Source organism: Bicyclus anynana, chromosome Z (assembly GCF_947172395.1).
Source record: "Bicyclus anynana chromosome Z, ilBicAnyn1.1, whole genome shotgun sequence".
NCBI lineage: Eukaryota > Metazoa > Arthropoda > Insecta > Lepidoptera > Nymphalidae > Bicyclus > Bicyclus anynana.
The window spans coordinates 17,608,764-17,628,146 of NC_069110.1; the positions used below are offsets into that span (position 1 = coordinate 17,608,764).

General features: G+C 34.3%; 1 protein-coding gene across 2 annotated transcripts in view; it reads right to left on the bottom strand.

Annotated features, from left to right (window-relative positions):
• LOC112045741 (homeobox protein caupolican) overlaps positions 1 to 9,013 on the bottom strand; it is a 125,197-nt gene extending 116,184 nt beyond the window's left edge. Inside the window, exon 1 of one of the 2 annotated variants that reach the window (XM_052890551.1) lies at positions 8,635 to 9,013. Coding sequence is in view for 1 of the 2 variants with exons in the window: in XM_052890550.1 (XP_052746510.1) it covers positions 8,635 to 8,676 (42 nt within the window). In the remaining variant the exon portion in view is untranslated. The remainder of the gene's footprint in view (positions 1 to 8,634) is intronic. The other variant, XM_052890550.1, reaches the window with a different exon arrangement.
• Between the last annotated feature and the right edge of the window lie 10,370 nt (positions 9,014 to 19,383).

The window sequence follows — 19,383 nt, forward strand, 5'->3', positions numbered from 1 at the left end:
GTTTTCCATAATTATTTGCTACTTTGATTTTTTATTTTTTTGTTTACTATAAATGTTCAATTTTATGATAAGAGTTTTGCTTTTATTGTAGGTGTAAGGTGGCATGATAAGCTCGTTTTTGTGTATTAACTAAAAGAGCGTCAGCATAAAAGAAATGCACTTGTAAATTATTTAGTAACCTTTTATTAAACATAAACTCGTTTATCTCAAAACTGTTGCTTAGCAAACAAATGACAAGTTATTAATTATGTTTCTGCTTTGCTGACTTTCCTTTAATTTTAAGTTTTCATCATATCAACTCGCCATAATGCCAGAAAACACAACGGTAGCTTGAACGTAGCTAAGCACTCAGTGTGCTGGAGGGTTAAGTTTAGTGTGTATTCATACGTGCGCGCGAGTGTGTGTTTTTCATTAAAATAAAATGTTCGCTTTAATTATTTAAAAGACTACAAATATTTTAGAGTGCGTCACGTGCAGCGAAAGTACGTAACTAGCGAAATTAAAAGGAATCTTTGATTAAGTGCCGATAAAAATATTTTGCCTCCACAAAAAACGTATCCACTTCGTGTAGGCGCTTTCTTGTCTTATAAATCACTTACAAGACAATTTTCCTGTCTTGAGAGCTTTTATTTTTAAAACACTAGTTTAATTACTTGGCGAGTTTGCATAAACGGGATAATTAATAGGCTACACTTAATTAGGCACCGTGCACATGGCATTTATAGTAGTACAAGTCACAAAGGTGCCGCCACCTACCTACTGCCAACGAGGGGTTTTAGGCTCACGACACACGAGCGAAACTCTTTCCAATTACATTCTTTGTAAGTTATTATAGAAAAAAATCCATTTATTTAACTTTATACTCACGAAGACAACAAAAAACTCAAATAATAAAATGAATGCATGGTCGTTAGTCTCGCAAGCCCATGAAAGGCTTAACCAATTTGTATATTTTTTGTTTTCCATGCTCTTATGGGTTAACCTACCTTAAAAATATTCTATACATCAATGCAATGTATAATGTTTTATAACGTAAAACTTGAAAAAAAAAATACATAACAGGTCATTTATTGTGCTGCTTGTAAAATGTTTTACAGTTACTTTTAATTATGACATCACGTGGATTTCAATAATTGAGGTTCCATATAACAAAGCGTAAGATGTGACGTCATTCGTATTTACATACACATTCAAACACATAATATACATACAATGTGTCAATTGAAGTGTTGAAGTAATGTAGATAATATAAAAATCACTATTATTTTGCTTATTTAAACTAAACTGTCATGTTTATTAAAAGTGTTTGTTTGTCGTAAACAAAAAAGCGTCGTGTTAATAAAAAAAACAATTACTAGAATAAAAAACTCAAGGTTTCCGATCCCTACAATATAAAACAATCACCAAACATTATAACATTAACGTATATTACGTATACTATTAAAATGTTTCGAATCTTCGGACGAATTCTGTTTGACTAATTAAATATTTAGACAGTAAAGGAAGCTATAAATGTCCGAGTTGTATTTATGACCGTCTAGGTAGCATAAAATTGTAACAGATATAATTATCGAGCCATTTTGTCAGTTGGTAGTAAAATGATAAGTGAGTATTATTTTTTAATGTCTTACATATGGGCGAAAGCTTTGGCATATTAACTCAGGTTTCATATTATGATGGATTTTTCATCTATTATTAAATCTCACTTCGCCAGACAGACACTTTGTGCTTTTCATAAAGAAGAAAAAAAAAAGAGGTCCTGCCATTCAATTCCGTGCACGATTCAACTTTAGATTATATATATCCTATTAGTAAATAGGCTTATAGGCCGACATTCTACATTGAAGCGGAGTGATGAGTCTGACTTTCAAACCCTCTCCCCTGTAAGGGATGAGATATTATAGGCTTGCACTTGAGCATTATAATTTCTCATGGAAAGATAAGCCTCGATAGCTAAACGGTAAGAGTGGTCAGACTCATCACCGAGGGGTTTTGTCATACCCACTCCTAATACAGTCTTTCCCGAAGACTTTGATGGGAATATTCGTCATGTTTAAAAGATATGGATAATGTTCTTTAAAAAACTATGATGAGGTTGGTAGGTATACATTGGGCCTAGCCTTAAAAGTGATTAGATTATAAGTGGCAAGAAACAGAGACACAGGAAAGGCATTCCAGCTAGTAATAAAATATCGGATACAACCATTGAGTAGGTACATACACTACGTACTAGAGGATCTGCTGTTGTATGTAGTCCTAAAAATAAAGTAATATTTTTGTTGAATATTGTTTTCTTACGACCAAAACGCCATAAACGACGTGGCGTTTCCAACACAGTAAGCATGTAAGCTAGCACGAAACTATGAAGAGTAGCGATATCGCCGCAGTAGAATGGACCACAGTAGCGATGAGTCGTCTTCTGTAAAAGGTACGTAGTAACTCAATTGATAAAACTTAAAAACAATCAAACACAGTCAGTTTTGTATTATTAACATACTATAAGCACTATAACAAGTTAGAATTATGTAAATGTTTATCATAATAATATATTTGATCGCGTCGCTCAGACAAGCGTGTCGGTCGCGCAGCGGGACGCCGTACTTAAGACTTGTGCAAACAATAATGTGTTAGCGACTTCTTTTGTGTGATTCCTTTGTGTTTTTAATTAATTTATTCTTTATGTCCTTATTCACCGCGATACGAATTTATGATCCGTTAGCAGAAAGTATTTAAAATCTAAATGATGTAGATTTTTAAGGAGTGACGTTCGAAATACGTTTACAAAAAAAAACTAAAAATTAAAAGGCAAAAGGTTGCCACGAAGCTAAGTGTCTGACGAATGAGGATATGATTTCTCGCCTAAGTCATTTCACATTTAATAATAATTATAATTAACTTGTTATATATAATGAAAATAAATTCGATTAATAAGCTTAGAACAATTAGATATACTCGTAGTTCATATATTTCAATAATATTTTACGAACATACAATACATAATTTAAAATAAGCATTTCTACCTTCATTTCTCATTTGTTTGTTGGTAAACAGTGCAGTGAATAGGGCTGTAGTATAGCTCCACAAAGTTATACAGCCCAACTGTTTTTTGCCGACCGTATTCGTAACGAGTCCTCAGGGTACACAGTGCATTTATGCTTCTATGTAGTGCACGACACTGTCTGAAAAAGTTGTCAATACAAACAGAGATATTAAATTATTTCTCAAAAGAAAATGGAGACCTACTTGAAATTTTTTTTTTTTTTATTGGTCCACAAAACGGGCACAATAGCTTAACCAATAGGTATACATCCTTATGTAATTGTGCCAGCAATGTCAGCGGGACGAAGTAACGTACATTCTGTTTGCGACTATTATTATAGATATCTTTAAATGAGTATAATTAAAATAAAATCAAGGTCTTATGTAAATAAGTACAAGGGTGTTAAGTCGGTTGAACCAATGTATCTAGGGATTTTTATGCGATGTCTAACGCGTAATATAACTTGTCCCTTAAAATATAAGGTTCTTGCTAAGTAACTTACTTAGAGGGCGATAGCCAAAATTGCTATCTGTATTTTTGGAACACTCATTTTGTACTTAATACTATAATTATATTATATATAATTATGTCGTAACTTACATTATTTATAGCTTAATTCACGCCTAAATTTTAAATCTAGGTACTTATTTTAGCTGTTATCTGTGACTATATTTTTGATAATTTTAAATTTATTTTTAAGCTTGACTTAAAGAAACAAAGGTCCTTGGTAGATGTCTCAGTCAAGGTTAAGAGGCGTTAAAGAGCAATTTCATTATATTAATAATAACTTAGTGAATTACGTACCTACCACATTAAATTGTTTTATTTTTCTAAATACTGCTACAGTAGGTAACGTATATAAATATTTTTTTTTTATTATTATTATAGATAGGCTAGCGCCGCTCTACAACCACAGCTGATGTAAAGCATAGTTCATTGCAATGCAATCTTACATTTTTTTACCAAACATTAAAAAAATTATACTTACGCAAGAAAAATGTTTGCTTCATCACGGAGGGTGTGCTTAGTGGAGTGCCTTAAGTCCATGTTTTCGGGATCCTAACTATCAGCCATGGAAAAGGGAAGGACAAAAAATGTTTTCTCGCTCTAGTGCCCAAAATATACAACTCGGAAAATAAACACAGTCATTTTTTGTAAAAAATTGTATTCCCTACAATTTAGTTTCAATAGCATTTTTTAAAAAAGGCAAATAAAAGTTATTAAACCACAAACCGCACCTAAAATTTTCAAAACTATTCCGGCAAAATTTGCAGCAACGTAATGGAAATAACGAATTGCTGGTAAAAGAGACTAAAAATAAGGATGAACTTCTATGACTGATGCACAGTCAAACGCTACGATTATTTCTCAAATTTTCAAGAGTCGAAAAATCAAGAACACGTGAATTAAAAGACTTAGAAGCCATATCACCCCCTTTCCCTTAATCCACAACAGATCAACGTTTTCTACTAAATTAGGAAGTTCCGTATAATATAACCAAGTATTACCGATATATCGTATCGTAATTTTATGAAGTACCAAATTGGTACTTGACAAAGAAAAAAAAATACGATATATAAGATGTGTAAAAAGTATTTATCATTTATTTATGTAGGTTATTAGGTATACCGCCTAGGTACATGTCATGTCATTAACGTAACGAGAAGTACATATGTGTATTATATTTTTCCTATACATATGTAAACTCAAAGTGTAAAATAGCGTAAATATGTAATAAAAACCTCATCGTGTTATTTATTATTTTCATACAAATAATGCTCTAAGGACTTGCCGAGATAAAGGGGCTATTAAAATGTGATTTTATTTTACTTATATAAGGTATTTAATATAAACGAGTTTTTTATTGTAATAAATAATACAATAAGTAAATGATTAACATTCTAGAAACATAATAATGTGTACTTAACTTAAGTTATAATGAGATTTTATTTGTACCTACTTAATCTGGAAGGTGATATGTTTTTATAACGGCACTTTTAAGTTTACTTACTAAAATCGACATTTAGAAACCGACATTTTTTAGTTATATTTCTGTTAAAAAATGTAAAAAAATGTTTAAAGTTTCGATAAATAGATAGATATTTAATATCCTAATTTCTTTATTTTAATGTTATTACTTATACATTTTTCATTGATATGAAAACGTACCTGCATTACAGCAAAGCATAGCAATAATTACATTATCATAACTTTTTCAACCTTATTATTTAATTATTTAACATAATATCAGAAATGCCCTATATAGGCCCATATTTCATGTAGAATTAGGAAAATTTGTGTATTATTACATTAAAGCTATAAATAAATATTAAATAAAATATTTGATGTTTACATATTTTGTTACATGTAAAATCGTGTATCTACTAATATTTATGCTAAGTATCTAATTAGTACACAAGTTCAAATCCGTTTTCTAAAATTATTAATGTACGTAAACTAATTTTAATTCCAGTTTTTGTCCACGTTGTATTGGCATTATAGTACCTAGGTAACGATGTAGGTACGATGATATTTTTATTTAAAAATATGATATTTTTTGAATTATTTATTTTGTTTAATGTGATACTTTGACTGATTAGATATGGACCTGACTCGCCTCTGTCATAGTATGAGATCAACGATCTAACGCGTTTATAAAAACTGTTTCCATAGACTCGAGGTTTTATTGTTGTTATCGTTGTCGTCGTGTTAAAAGTTCCTTAAAAACGACGGTTTTTACGGTTATAAAGTGTCAAAAACTTCCAGTTTACCAAAAGATGGAGTTAAGTTTCATTGTAAGTATTTCTAAAATTATATAATATATACCTAAAAAAATCGATTATTCTGTGTACCTACCTAACGAGATTAAACGATGTATCTGTTAAAGTTATATAAGTATATATAGATATAAATATAATAAGTATGTATATGTATAAATATAAATTACACGAGTGTACTTATATTGTATTTAAATTTATAGTTGTGTATAGTGTAAGGACACATAATTTATTTATTTGTGTTTATAAATATGAACTACACTTAACTAACCTATATATTTTGCCCCAAAATCTAATCACCATTTATTGATGTTAAATATATTACATGTTACATGAGTTTACGTCGTCGAAAGACAATTTAGTTGTTTAGTTTAGCGATGCAACTCCATAGCTAATTACTCTATGATGTAAACATATACTTGGTGCAAAGATGTTAAATAAATTATCATTTATCTTCAGTATTTAAGTAGCGTGTACAAAGATTTTAACTAAAGTAGGCGCGATAAGTGAAAAATTTCATAACTATCTACTAAATTTCCTAATACCTACAGTTTCTGAGACTTCAGGATAAGCAGTGCATTATTGCATCTATGAATTGTACGCTTATGACTGTGTATTACAATTAGTTAGATAGGTAGATATTAAACGCATTAGGAAAGTCTTAATCATCATCATCATCATTATCAACCCATATTCGGCTCACTGCTGAGCTCAAGTCTCCTCTCAGAATGAGAGGGGTTAGGCCAATAGTCCACCACGCTGGCCCAATGCGGATTTGCAGACTAAGTCGTAATAGTGTTAATGATTATATAATTGAGCGGATAAATGATAAAAAAGTTTGGTCTTAAACTGCAACGACTGTGTGCTTAGTTCTAGACAAGGTTATAAAATGGTGGTAAACAAAAAAAAAATAAACCTTGGCTGAGTTTGTTGTGGGCTCTTCTCGGACCAAGGCGCATTTGGAACCCTCATAACTTTAATTTTAAGTTTTCGATTACTATTACCACCATTAGATTAAATTAAATTATGAAATAACTTGACATTTCAAATGTGCATGTATTGCCTAATTGAAATAAATGAATTTTGAATTTTGGTACAATGTGCAAAAATAACAATTTAATAGGTAGAATAATGTAATTAAAAAGATAAATACCTATTACTAAAACAAAAGTATGACTTACATAATTTTTTACATGAAGTAGGTAAATAGGAAAATATGTATGTCAAAAAAAATATTTATGATAACTTTAGTATTTATTTATGATTTATCCATCCACAAACTTTTGTTATTTCAACCTATTGGAGATATTTTTACCAAATAAAAGCTCTAGCTAGCTATGCTATGTAACCAGTGAAGTCCATGTAATTTACAAATATCAAATATCTTACAATTTTTTTTATTTTTGTCTTTACGCCTATAAACCATTGGAGCGGGTTAAAGCTAGTAGGTAAATAAATATATGTTCTAGGGTAGGTATATAAATATATTATGTAAGTATGTAGTACCTACCTCCACTACTGTCGTATGGTTAGTGTTATATTGATGTGTGTAATGCGTATTGAGTGTAACATAATGAAGCTACCTACCTACTAGTTGATTACATTTGTAGGCGGTTAATCTAATTATGTTCCGATTGTATACGCCTCGCCTCCACTTAATATGAAACTATAGATATACCTATAGGCATAATATGTCGGAGCATTGTTCGTATCATTTTAAGTTGATTTTATCTACAATACTGAACTATAGATAAAAGGCTTAACTCATATTATGACCATATGACCACAACCATTATGACGTTGCCTGAATGCAGTATGAACAAACTCAAGACTAAGAAACTTAGATGGGTTCAGAAATAGTCAGGCATACCTAGATAAGTAGATATGTAGGTAGGTATGGTTGTGGTCATGCGATCATAATTTTACCTACCTAGACCACGGCTCTACCACGATCATTGTTGTACCTATATGCATTTATCTATATGAAATATATTCTTGTTTCTTTTTAGACCCATTTTTTACGTAGACGGGTTATAGTTTTTATCAGTTCTTTAAAATAATTCGAAATACAGATCAATCAATAATTAGCTCCATTATTTGACTTCATAATAATTGTAAACAAAAGATTAGTTATGCTAAGCGTCTACAATATGCACAATAAATCGACCAATTAATCGACATAGTTTTAAATTTTGTAAGAAATTCCTTGCATGTTCACTTAACACCTTAAATAATGTTAAGTATGTCTTGTTTGCCAAATCGTCATATAAGCATCACTATTCACTCGACTTATAAACATCTAGAACAAACGTTTGATTCTATAATAACTTGTTGTTAAATCTGAGCGTTGATTTTGTGCACTGAAACTAATCGTAAGGACGCGGGAAAGTATTTAATGACATCAAATTTGACACTTTTTCAATGTCAAAATTGACGTCACCAATTTCAATTATTATGAGTGTGATAATAACATTTCAATTTAACACAACATCAACAATCAGAAAAATTCCTTTCTATATTATGAATAACCGTGTCAACTTATTTCAGACTTTCAAGAAACTCTAAACAAATACGTTCAATTGATTAAGAATATCGCTTAGCAAAAGTTTAAAGAGTCTAAATTATTATAGTATTAGTATAGCAAATAAGTGGCACGCTAAATTTAAAATTGAAACCTCCATAATTTAATTGGCAACTTGGCAAGTGCGCGTTTGTTCGGCACGGCCAACGTCAAATAGCAAGTTTAAGTTCAGGTGTCAAAATTAGGGATTAGCGCGCCAGTGCTGGATCAGCTAACGGGTTGAGCAGTGTGTTTACCTGGTTCGGGGGAGATCCTCGGAAGGCAAATTGCGACGTCATTTTTCACTACAATATAGTGTTTGGCACGGACGAGCACGCACAGAATTCACTTCACAGTTTTCGCGGGCACCGGTCCGGGGCCGGTCGCATGACGGGTCGGGATCGATCGCGGTCGGCCGCGGCAGGTCGCGGAGCGTGGCGGAGCGGAGCGGGCCCGAGACGGCGCGTGGTCGCGCGCGCGGCGTCAGTGGGTAATGCGGTAGCTGCCCGCCAGGTGACGGTAATTGGCGCAGCCGTCCTGCTCTGCGCTCGCCGTCCCTCTCTCGGGCACGCACACTCGCGCCCGTTCTCCGCCGCACACGGACGCAGACGGCTTCTTTTCACGCGTCGCCGTTTGACCCGCGCCGCAGCGATTTTTGCGGTGCGATGGGTGGCGCTCGCTGCGAGGCTGCCCCCTAGTGGGGGGAGCGAGTGGTGGGAGGAATGCACTCCTTTCTTTTTCAAAAGCTTCTCTTTCTTGTATTTTTTACGCCGGTGTCGGTATGGAGCGGTGCCTTTTAGTTCATTTTATACTTATATATTGTGATAATTAACAGTGACGAGCGTCTCCATAGTCGACTTAATGATAGCTTTGCATGTGATTAAAGGTAACAACTGACCGCGAAGTTTGTCATCTCTCACGTCTAATAACGTCAAACTTTACCCACGACCGACACTCGAGAGTTAGCACCACAATAAAGAACCTAATTCGCTCCGACAAATCGTAACCCACTCGCAGCTGCAATTTGTGAGCAAACTTGACAGTTCCTTTAACTTATTCATATTATAAGAGTGTTAAATTTGACATTTTGCGCGTATGTTATGAATTTAGGTAATAGATGTTATAGTTTCTCTTGTATTGCTATATATTTTTATACCTAATAATCACTATATTGTATCATTCTCTCCAGAATATATGTGCAGCTATGATATGCCGTGGTATTGTGGAGTCAGTTATGCTTGTATGCTCTCCTATATTATTGGCTTTCCAGAAACGTGTAGCGGTGACAGTATTATACGGTATTTTCAATGTGTTCGTTCCGACTATACGTATCTACCTACTTACCTATACGTAGTATAAATGATAGCTGCAATAGTCTTTCGATTGTAAGTTGACAATAAATGTGTTTACTTTCCACTAGCCTGGAATAAGTTTTTCTGTTACCTACTTAAAAACAAAATGAAATATGGCCATTTTCGCTTGTAGCCCAGAATGATAATAACAGAAATATACTCCTACATTTCCATGTTGATTAGAATTTTCAAATTGTTGTAGTTTCATGTGGGAATAAATACTGTTAAGGCATAGGCAATAAAAGAGATAAAATGTTGTAGATTTAGACATTCAGGATACCTAGATTGCATTGTGAACGTCAGGGTAATTTTTGCAAGATCTAGCGAATTACTTACTGATTTTTTTCTATTTATGAAACTTGAGGAAGTAAGTATCTATCATGCTGCTTATTGGTTCTATTTCTATAAAGTTTACTAAACAATCAATGCAAGAGGAGGAATTCAAAAAGCACATTATAATTTAGGAGATCCTATATTCCGATACCTAAGATATATTTACGAAGTTAGGTACCTATGTTTTCAGTGTTGACATATTTTATAAAATATGGTGTTTTATTTCTTCTGGTACGTCTTATTATCTGGTATTTTTTCACAGGTGGAGTTAGTTCGAAGTTATAAATCTAATTTAAGTGGCCTACATAGGTATAAAACGCAAACATGAATTTGGTGCAAACTCGGAAGTTTAGGCAACAAACGTGCATAAAATCACTGTCTAAGTTGAAAAAAGGCAAAGTAAATTTGAAGCATTACATACTTAGCCTCTATCTCTATTACATGCCTTTAGGCATATTTTAATTAAAAAGGAATATTTCAACAAAACTTGAAAATTTCAAATAAATAGAAGATTTAGTAAATGAAATACATTCGAAGTACTATTGTCTAAACAGAACAGGGTATGTCGTACTACAAATCCCTAATAGAGCCAAACCGAAGACGATGCGTTACAATTATACAATTAAACTACTACAACGAAGCGATCCGCACCGGAGTGTCGAAATAAAAAGCGCAACGCAATCGATCTGTGCCCCTCTTCTTTCTTATCGCCGCGAATATTTCACACTGAACGCAAAAAACTCACACAGATATAAAATATTCAAACGGTATAACATAAAATAAATTATCTTAGGTAAGGTTTACATGTGTGCGCGGCCCCCTCCCTAGGGCGGGTCATGGCGGCCGACCAATTGGGTAAATCGGCGCGCGACTCCGCACGCTGCGACCGCGGGCTCAGTCGGCATGCAGCGCTTGACGTTTATGAACGTTTCAACTGTTCGACAACCTGTCAAACTATAATTCTATAGAGTAGACATCACTGAGTATTATAATATAATAAGTAATAATATTAATATAAATACTACTAGTATTATAATGAGAAAATATTATGTTTGTTATGGATTATGAAACTGATGAACCGATTTCGGACAAACATAACTATTTTGGTAATAGTTCTGTAACTATACTGTAGGTAACTGCTGCACTAGTTGTAAAATTATAGGAACAACTCCACCAAATATTAGATTGAATTCAATAATTATAACATTGTTAAGAGTTTTTTTCATGAGAAGTAGATATATTATAACGAGTAAAGATTTGTTTGCTATAATTAGAAAATTAATTATAAGTAGATTTCTTTTGGTTGTAAATTTCCAGCTCCAATCATCAGAGTGAATCATCATTAATAACCCGTATTCGGTTCACTGTTGAGCACGAGTCTAATGTAATGGGTTAGGCTAATAGTCCATCAAGCTGACCCAATGGGGACTTCACACACGTAGAGATATAAGAAAATTCTCACCGTTTGAGACACGTGATATTTAATTTCTTAAAATGGTAATAACCCTTAACCAGGGACGCGTAGTCTCACAGGCACAACATGGTACGCACTTTCCTAGAATTGGTCACTTCCCACTGCTTGCAGCTGTTCTGCGTCTCAGTAGATAGCTTCTGTTTTAGTACCTACTAAAATGACCGCAGAAGAACGCAGATATGTCATAGGTTGCATAACACATTAGTAATACTAATTAAAACATGAAAAAAATGATGACGTGATGTGTCAGAATTCTTTTTTGTTTTTAGAAGAACGTTTTTTTTAACTAAGTATCTGTAGGTATTTCCTTTTAAAATGAAAATATTAAATTTATCATATCCTTTGTGTAAAGTTTATTAATCCTTTAAAAAAAGATTGCATGCCAATTAAGGCTAAAATTAAGTGTTATCGTTTTTTTTTAATTAATAATAAAAGCTGATTGAATGGCAGGTACTATTTGTGTTTCATTACATACTAATGGTTAAACATCATCACAATTTTAAAACATTCAAATTAGTTTTATAACAAAAATGAAGTTTAAAAGTAGTAGCCTGTGACACATGTGTGTACATGTCCCTGATAGTGTTATAATTGTTTTACGTCCCTTGTTAAAGGATAACTGAAAAGTGCAAATCCCGGACCGGATTCCATCTAATCTACGCTTTAATAATCGAAGGCAGAGGTCATATCCATTAGGTCATTATGCTATAATGTGTGAATTTTATAAAAAAAAAGATCACGCACTACAAAGAACTTCGTATGTAATTAATTGATCCCGTTGGGATTAAGTGCACCGAACACAGCATTAATACATTATGCTCGTTTGTTCGAGCTAGCTGCTATTTTTGTTTACTGCTCATAGAGATTTGCGTACACTGTAGAGCGGTTTAAAGGACAATCGCAATGTTTGTTTTATTACTATGAAATTAGTTGGTCTATTTTTTTATAAAGATACTTTCAGTTAGGTAATAGTTTTCTGGGTTAAAAAATATATGTTTTTTTTTATTAAAAATATATTTTGTTTATTTAAACTTCAAAGGAACTTCTTCTTCTGATAGTGCCATCTCCTATCGGAGTTTAGCAATCAAGGCTGATTTTACGTAATTTACTGCTGCCATGTGGTACGTCGATTCTCTTTCTACAAACTTCGAAACGCTACGAAAACTCTTATAATGTATGGGAATGACATTTGAGCCTGTAGCCAAATGCCAAGTCGATTCTCTTTTTACGATCGCAAACGCTTCGAAAACTAGAAAAATGTATATGAATGACATTTGCTATCGACAGATCACGTGATCAAGTGGTCGATCGGATCTGTCATTCCCATACTTTTTTCTAGTTTTCGAAGCGTTTGCGATCTTAGAAAGAGAATCACCGTGCTATTTGGCTACAGGGCCAGGCCTTCGTTTTTTCTTTAACTTTCCCTGGATAATTTCCCTGGAGCAAGTCATATTTGGAGTTACACCAAGGTATTCGAGCTTCCGCCTTTGAAGTTGCTGCAGAAACTGTATTGGTTTTTCAATTCTTTGTAGCACAGTAGTATTGCACACGATCCCTCCATGATATTTGTAGCATCCTCCTGTAAACTTCAAACAGTAGACAAAAAACTTTTACAGCTCTATGAATTTTATAGTTTTGTTTTGCAGGGTACATACAGACTTTCTACATTTAGATGTTTAAGTAAGTAGGTAAAAATATTTGGACGAAAAATTTCCACATTATAAGTTGATAATCTGACAAGCACCTGTTCATAATATCGTTTGTATCTGGTTACACCCACTCCTAACACTGTCTTCTCTAATATATGGACAGGAACTGAAGTAATAGTCATATTTGAAACAAAAAATATAACAAATATTCTTTAAAAAACAAACAAATATTAATATAAAAATACTATCACGTTTTACTTAATAACTTTTTATTTGTTTGTCCCGTCTGTTGTACACATGGTTAAATATCTTTGCTTTCGCATACCTACATTTAATTTCCCTTATTAAATATTCGGGTTGACTGAACAACGTTGAAATAACAGTATTGAATAGAATAGTAATATATTTCTAAAAAAGGATTCTATTGAAGTACTTAATTACCTAATAAGTATTCAATTATCCGCTAGGACAAACTCTAATACAGCCTTAGATTTATTTAAAAAAATAAATATAAAAATATTTTTCTATATTTTTTTTTGGAATCCCAAAAGAAAATATAGAAAATCAATATACTTTTACTGATATGGGTTAACTGTTCATTAATTAACCAGGTCTGATAGGTTTTTAATAACTGAACATTAATCCCCAATAATTGAGCCTTGATAGACCTCTGCCTACGATTCCGGAGGGTGTGGGTTCGAAGTTGGTCTGGGGCATGCACCTCTAGCTTTTCAGTTGTGTGCATTTTAAGAAATTAAATATCACGTGTCCCTAATGGTGAAGGAAAACCATCGCGAGGAAACCTGCATTCCTGAGAATTTTCTCAATTCTCTACGTGTGTGAAGTCTTCCAATACGCATTGAGCCAGCGTGTTGGACTATTGGCCTAACCCCTCTCATTCTGAGAGGAGACTCGAGCTCAACAGTGAGCTGAATATGGGTTGATAACGACGACGAATCCTCAATAACTCAATATTTCTGGAGCTGGACAAATATTCAAGTAATTCTATATTCTGACTCCCAAAAAGAAGAATATTCTATGTTCGGCTGAATAATGTGTTTTTTTTTGTTTTTAGGTAGCTATATTCAATGATATTTACGTTAATTGTACGAGTAGATTGACTTTATAAATTGTATTTGTTTATTTGAAAGGGTAAGTATCTAACTTATTCCCAGGGCTGTCCCGTTGTCATCGGGTCAAGATCTGATGGTAGAATTTTGGAGTAATCGAATCGAATTTTAAAATTTTATAGACACCCTACAAGTGATTTAAGTATTTTATAGCAAATAATGCGTTTGCTTGTGGAGAGTGCAACTTCGTGAAAAAGCAAAAAAATTCACAACATAATTTTCCGTGAAAATTTTCCATATTTTCACAGGTGTACAAAGTACTTAATTTTACAGTTTCAGGAACGGAACTCTTTAATAACATTGAGTAGGATTTCTTATAACGAATAACAGACGTGTTAAAATATTGCCGAATCCTTTTGATGTGATGTGCGTAGAGGGGGGAAGTGGGGGGAGAGTTGCCTGCACGTGTGGCAAGCGAAAAACGTTTAATCCCTAGCGCGGCAACGACAGATCCGAGTAAAATTAGAATACCACTGATTGATATGTCTATCAGAAAAATAACGTAGATATGAGTATCTGTTTTTTTTATATCGAGTAGGCATTTCTATAGGTACATTTTGACGGCCTCCGTGGCGCAGTGGTATGCGCGGTGGATTTACAAAACGGAGGTCCTGGGTTCGATCCCCGGCTGGGCAGATTGAAATTTTCTTAATTTGTCCAGGTCTGGCTGGTGAGAGGCTTCGGCCGTGGCTAGTTACCACCCTACCGGCAAAGACGTACCGCCAAGCGATTTAGCGTTCCGGTACGATGCCGTGTAGAAACCGAAAGGGGTGTGGATTTTCATCCTCCGCCTAACAAGTTAGCCCGCTTCCATCTTAGACTGCATCATCACTTACCATCAAGTGAGATTGTAGTCAAGGGCTAACTTGTCAAGAATAAAAAAAAAAATACTAATATTATAAAGAGGAAAGATTTTATTGTTTGTTTGCATTGGCTCTGAAAGTAGTGGAAACAAAATTAAAATTAATTAATATTCACTACCTAACTAACTAACTATGAGCCGTGATAGCCCAGTGGATATGACCTCTGTCCCCGATTCCGGAGGGTGTGGATTCGGATCCGATCCGGGGCATGCACCTCCGACTTTTCAGTTGTGTGCATTTTAAGAAATTAAATACCACGTGTCTCAAACGGTGAAGGAAAACATCATGAGGAAACCTGAAAACCAGAGAATTTTCTTAATTCTCTGCGTGTGTGAAGTCTGCCAATCCGTATTGGGCCAGCGTGGTGGACTGTTGGCCTAACCCTTCTCATTCTGAGAGGAGACTCGAGCTCAGTAGTGAGCCGAATATGAGTTGTTAATAATGATAGATCAAGAATAAAATTATTGAAAAACGGCTTTTGAATATAAAGAAATTTAATTTGAATATAATTAAACGAATTGAAATAGACAAACCGTCTACGACTCAATGTCATTTTCCTTAAGTTTTTAACCCAGCTTTGAGTCGCACAGCGAGGTCAAAGGATATTGTAGTATTGTACTGTAACTGTAATTTATACATTTATTTGTAAAATCCTTTGAGACAAAGAGCTACTTGTAATCTTTATAATAATATTTTTCAAGGACTTCGGACTAACGAACACAGCAAACAGGTAAAAAATCAAAAATCATACAGGTAAAAAAGTTACTGAAAAATCCTTTAGCTTCAAAAAAGATCGAGGCAGTCTAGCCTCGATCTTTTTCTCGAAATCATTGTATATCGACGGCGTTTCTTAAAAGACTTGCATAAGAAAATAAAATGGTATTTACTTTGGTGAAATGAGTTCCCGTTCTCGTACCGGGCTTTATTAGCTCCGTACTGATACGTCTCAAAGGAGAATTTCAAATAAACTAAAAGCGTCAATCTACATACGTGCTGGTACGTTGAAAGTGATTTATATTGGGGCCCTGCTCGATTGAAGTAGATTACAAATAATGAATAAAATTGCATATGGAATGAGAGACCGAACTGTGAGTTTACCGCTGTCTAAAATCAAAACCTGGTAAGTGACACGGTTTTACTCGTATTCTATAGATAATCTTACAAATAAGTTGCCCGATTTTAAGCAATTAATTATTCTTATCTAATCATAAAACAATAAAATGTTTACAAAAAGTTTGTTCAGAAAACTACCTTAAGAACTTATATATATTATTTTTTAATTATATCACCTATTTTTGTGGGTAATATAAGCAATTATGATATTTTTTGTGAAATTCATATTTAAGATTACAAACCAAGATATGAATGTCTTTTCAAAATAAAGATACAATTTTTACTGTCTCTCCATGTCTGTCCATTGACTCCTATACATTATTACGTTAGTTTACTTTACCTTTCTTAATATACCTGCGTGTATTGTTAATGAATTAAATAAAAATAATTTACACAACAAAGTCGTTTTAATTATAAATAATTGTCCTTTAGTTCACATCATAATAGCACCACCACAAAATGGTTCCTTGGCACTTCACGAAATAGAAATATAAATCGTAAGGAAGGCTGTTACAGGGTTATGCGACAGCGCTGTAGACGAGGATTGTTTGAGCGGGCGGGCTAGAGGGGTAGGGCATCATTGCCGGTAAATAGAGCGCAGACTAAGGTCAACACGGTCTGAATGCAGCGAGATTAATTCACCTCTAAATTGTCTTGTTCCAGAGCTTTCGTGTCCGCTCCCTTTTCACGTGTTGTAGGTATCTGTCATTTTGATATTCATGATCTTTAAAAAAAAAGTTTTTTTTTATATACCATTAAAAGTAGGTATTACTTACCTATGTAAAATTCAGTGTTTAAAAAAGATGTAGTGACTAAGATCGAGAGAACTTGTATACAAGGATTGATGAGAATGGAAGAAGCATGGAAGATATTCAGAGTCGAAAGACGTGGTCTCTACATACCCCTATGAGAATAAAACATGATGATATTAAGTATGTATATATGTATGTATGTACCTAACTTAACTATCTAAGTTCTTCTTCGGGTAGGACATATGGTTAGATAGAAGATAGAGTCCTTACCTGACTAAATTAATATTTAGTAATGAACATAAGAATATCTTATTACAAGCTTTTAAGTCCAACTTTAGCTAAGAATTTTTACTAAGAATTTGGAAGAAAGTTAAGTGCTTCATTCTTACAAGAAAGTGGTTTGTACCTATTGATTTGAGGGATATAAAGTAACATGTGAAAGTTTAGGCGAGAGTGTTCTGTCTTGGATAAGTATTGATTTTCACTTAAGATCAGATAGGGCACTCACTAACTCGATGTTACACAGGATAAAGTATACCTAGCTTGTTTGAAATAAAAACTTTTACATTGCAACTCTATTGAGTGATATAAAACTATAGATCGTTATACAAGGACTTAAAATGATATTTTTTTTAAGAAATGAAATATCACGTGTCTCAAACGGTGAAAGAAAACATCGTGAGGAAACCTGCATACCAGAGAATTTTCTTAATTCTCTGCGTGTTTGAAGTCTGCTAATCCGCATTGGGCCAGCGTGGTGGCCTATTGGTTTAACCCCTCTCATTCTGAAAGGAGACTCGAGCTCAGTAGTAAACCGAATGTGGGTTGATAATGATGATGAAAATGACCTAACGAAATAGTTTTAGAGTGGGGGCACACAATGCGTTGCGGTGCCACATCGCAAAGATTTCACCGTATCAGCGGGCACACAAGAGGTGCGTTGCGGCGCCGGAGCGGTGCCGCTGCGTCTTCTTCTTACGTAGAAATATATGTGGCATATCACACGATGAGCTCCGACGCCACACCAGACTTCCAACCATCAAGACGAGGCAAAGAGGGGTGAGAGCGTTGCGACGTCGGAGCGGCACCGCTCAGTTCTTTATGCGTCACAGCTTCACAAGGCTTTACAGACTGTCCAACGCTGCTACGGCGCTGCTGCGACCAACAAGGTGGCGCCGCACCGCTCATATGCCCGCTGATAAGTTGAAAACTTTGCGATGCGATATCGTGTGAACCCCCGAACCTCCTGAACTAAGTAGGCACCTATAGCAAGATGGAAAGCAGAGATTGAGTTACAATGGGTTTTTAGCGGCGTGAAATCATAATTATACAGGGTGTCCCGTAAATACTACGACATACTTTGCAGGGTGATAGCTGACACCAAGGCCTACTAAAATAACGCACTCTAAGTTAGCCGAAATTTTACGAAAAAGTTACTCGTAGAGTAGTGATCTAGTGATATCCCAAAGGTATGCCAATAATTGTTCTGTCAAATATTAGTAAGAATTTATACAACATAATTATTGTAATAAAATATTGATACGATGTAATTATGTGGGTTACATTACAATTGGCCACGGGTTCGACAATAATGGGGTAATTAGTTCATTAGCTGCTCATTAGACATTGACAATTTGGTTTGCATACATTGCAGTAAATGTAATTACATTTATTGACCATGATATCATACGCTAAACATTCGTTACAACGCTGAGCCTCTGCGTACTAATTCTTTAATGAAGACGTACGCCGATCGTATGCGCAGCGCAAAATTTTTCTTTGCCATCCATGCCTACTAATATTATAAATGCGAAAGTCTGTCTGTCCGACTGTCTGTATAAATTTTACCTTTTTACAGCTAAACAACTGAACCGATGTGATCACGCAAAAATGATAATGATCGTCACCGATGCCCTAACATGTACTTCAAGGCTTTTGGGTGTAACGCCACAAACTTCGCTACACTGGACTGGTATAGAGAATATCTTGGAAGAAAGAAACGTAAATATTATAACAATGAATTAGGACTCAACTACTCGTAAGAGTTCGTGTTTTGCATCAATGCAATCTGTCAAATCAAATCAAATCAAAAATCATTTATTTCAAGTAGGCTCAGTTTACAAGCACTTTTGACACGTCAGTTGACTATTTGTAAAGATTCTACCACCGGTTCGGAAGGCAGGTCCTGCTGAGAAGATACCGGCAAGAAACTCAACAGTTGCTCTTTTGAAAAAGTCATTGATGTCATGTACACAATTACTATTTGATTTTGCCTTTTTCATGGCAGTTTTTAAGATTTCTTTATAAGTTAACCCTTGACTATAATCTCCCCTGATGCTA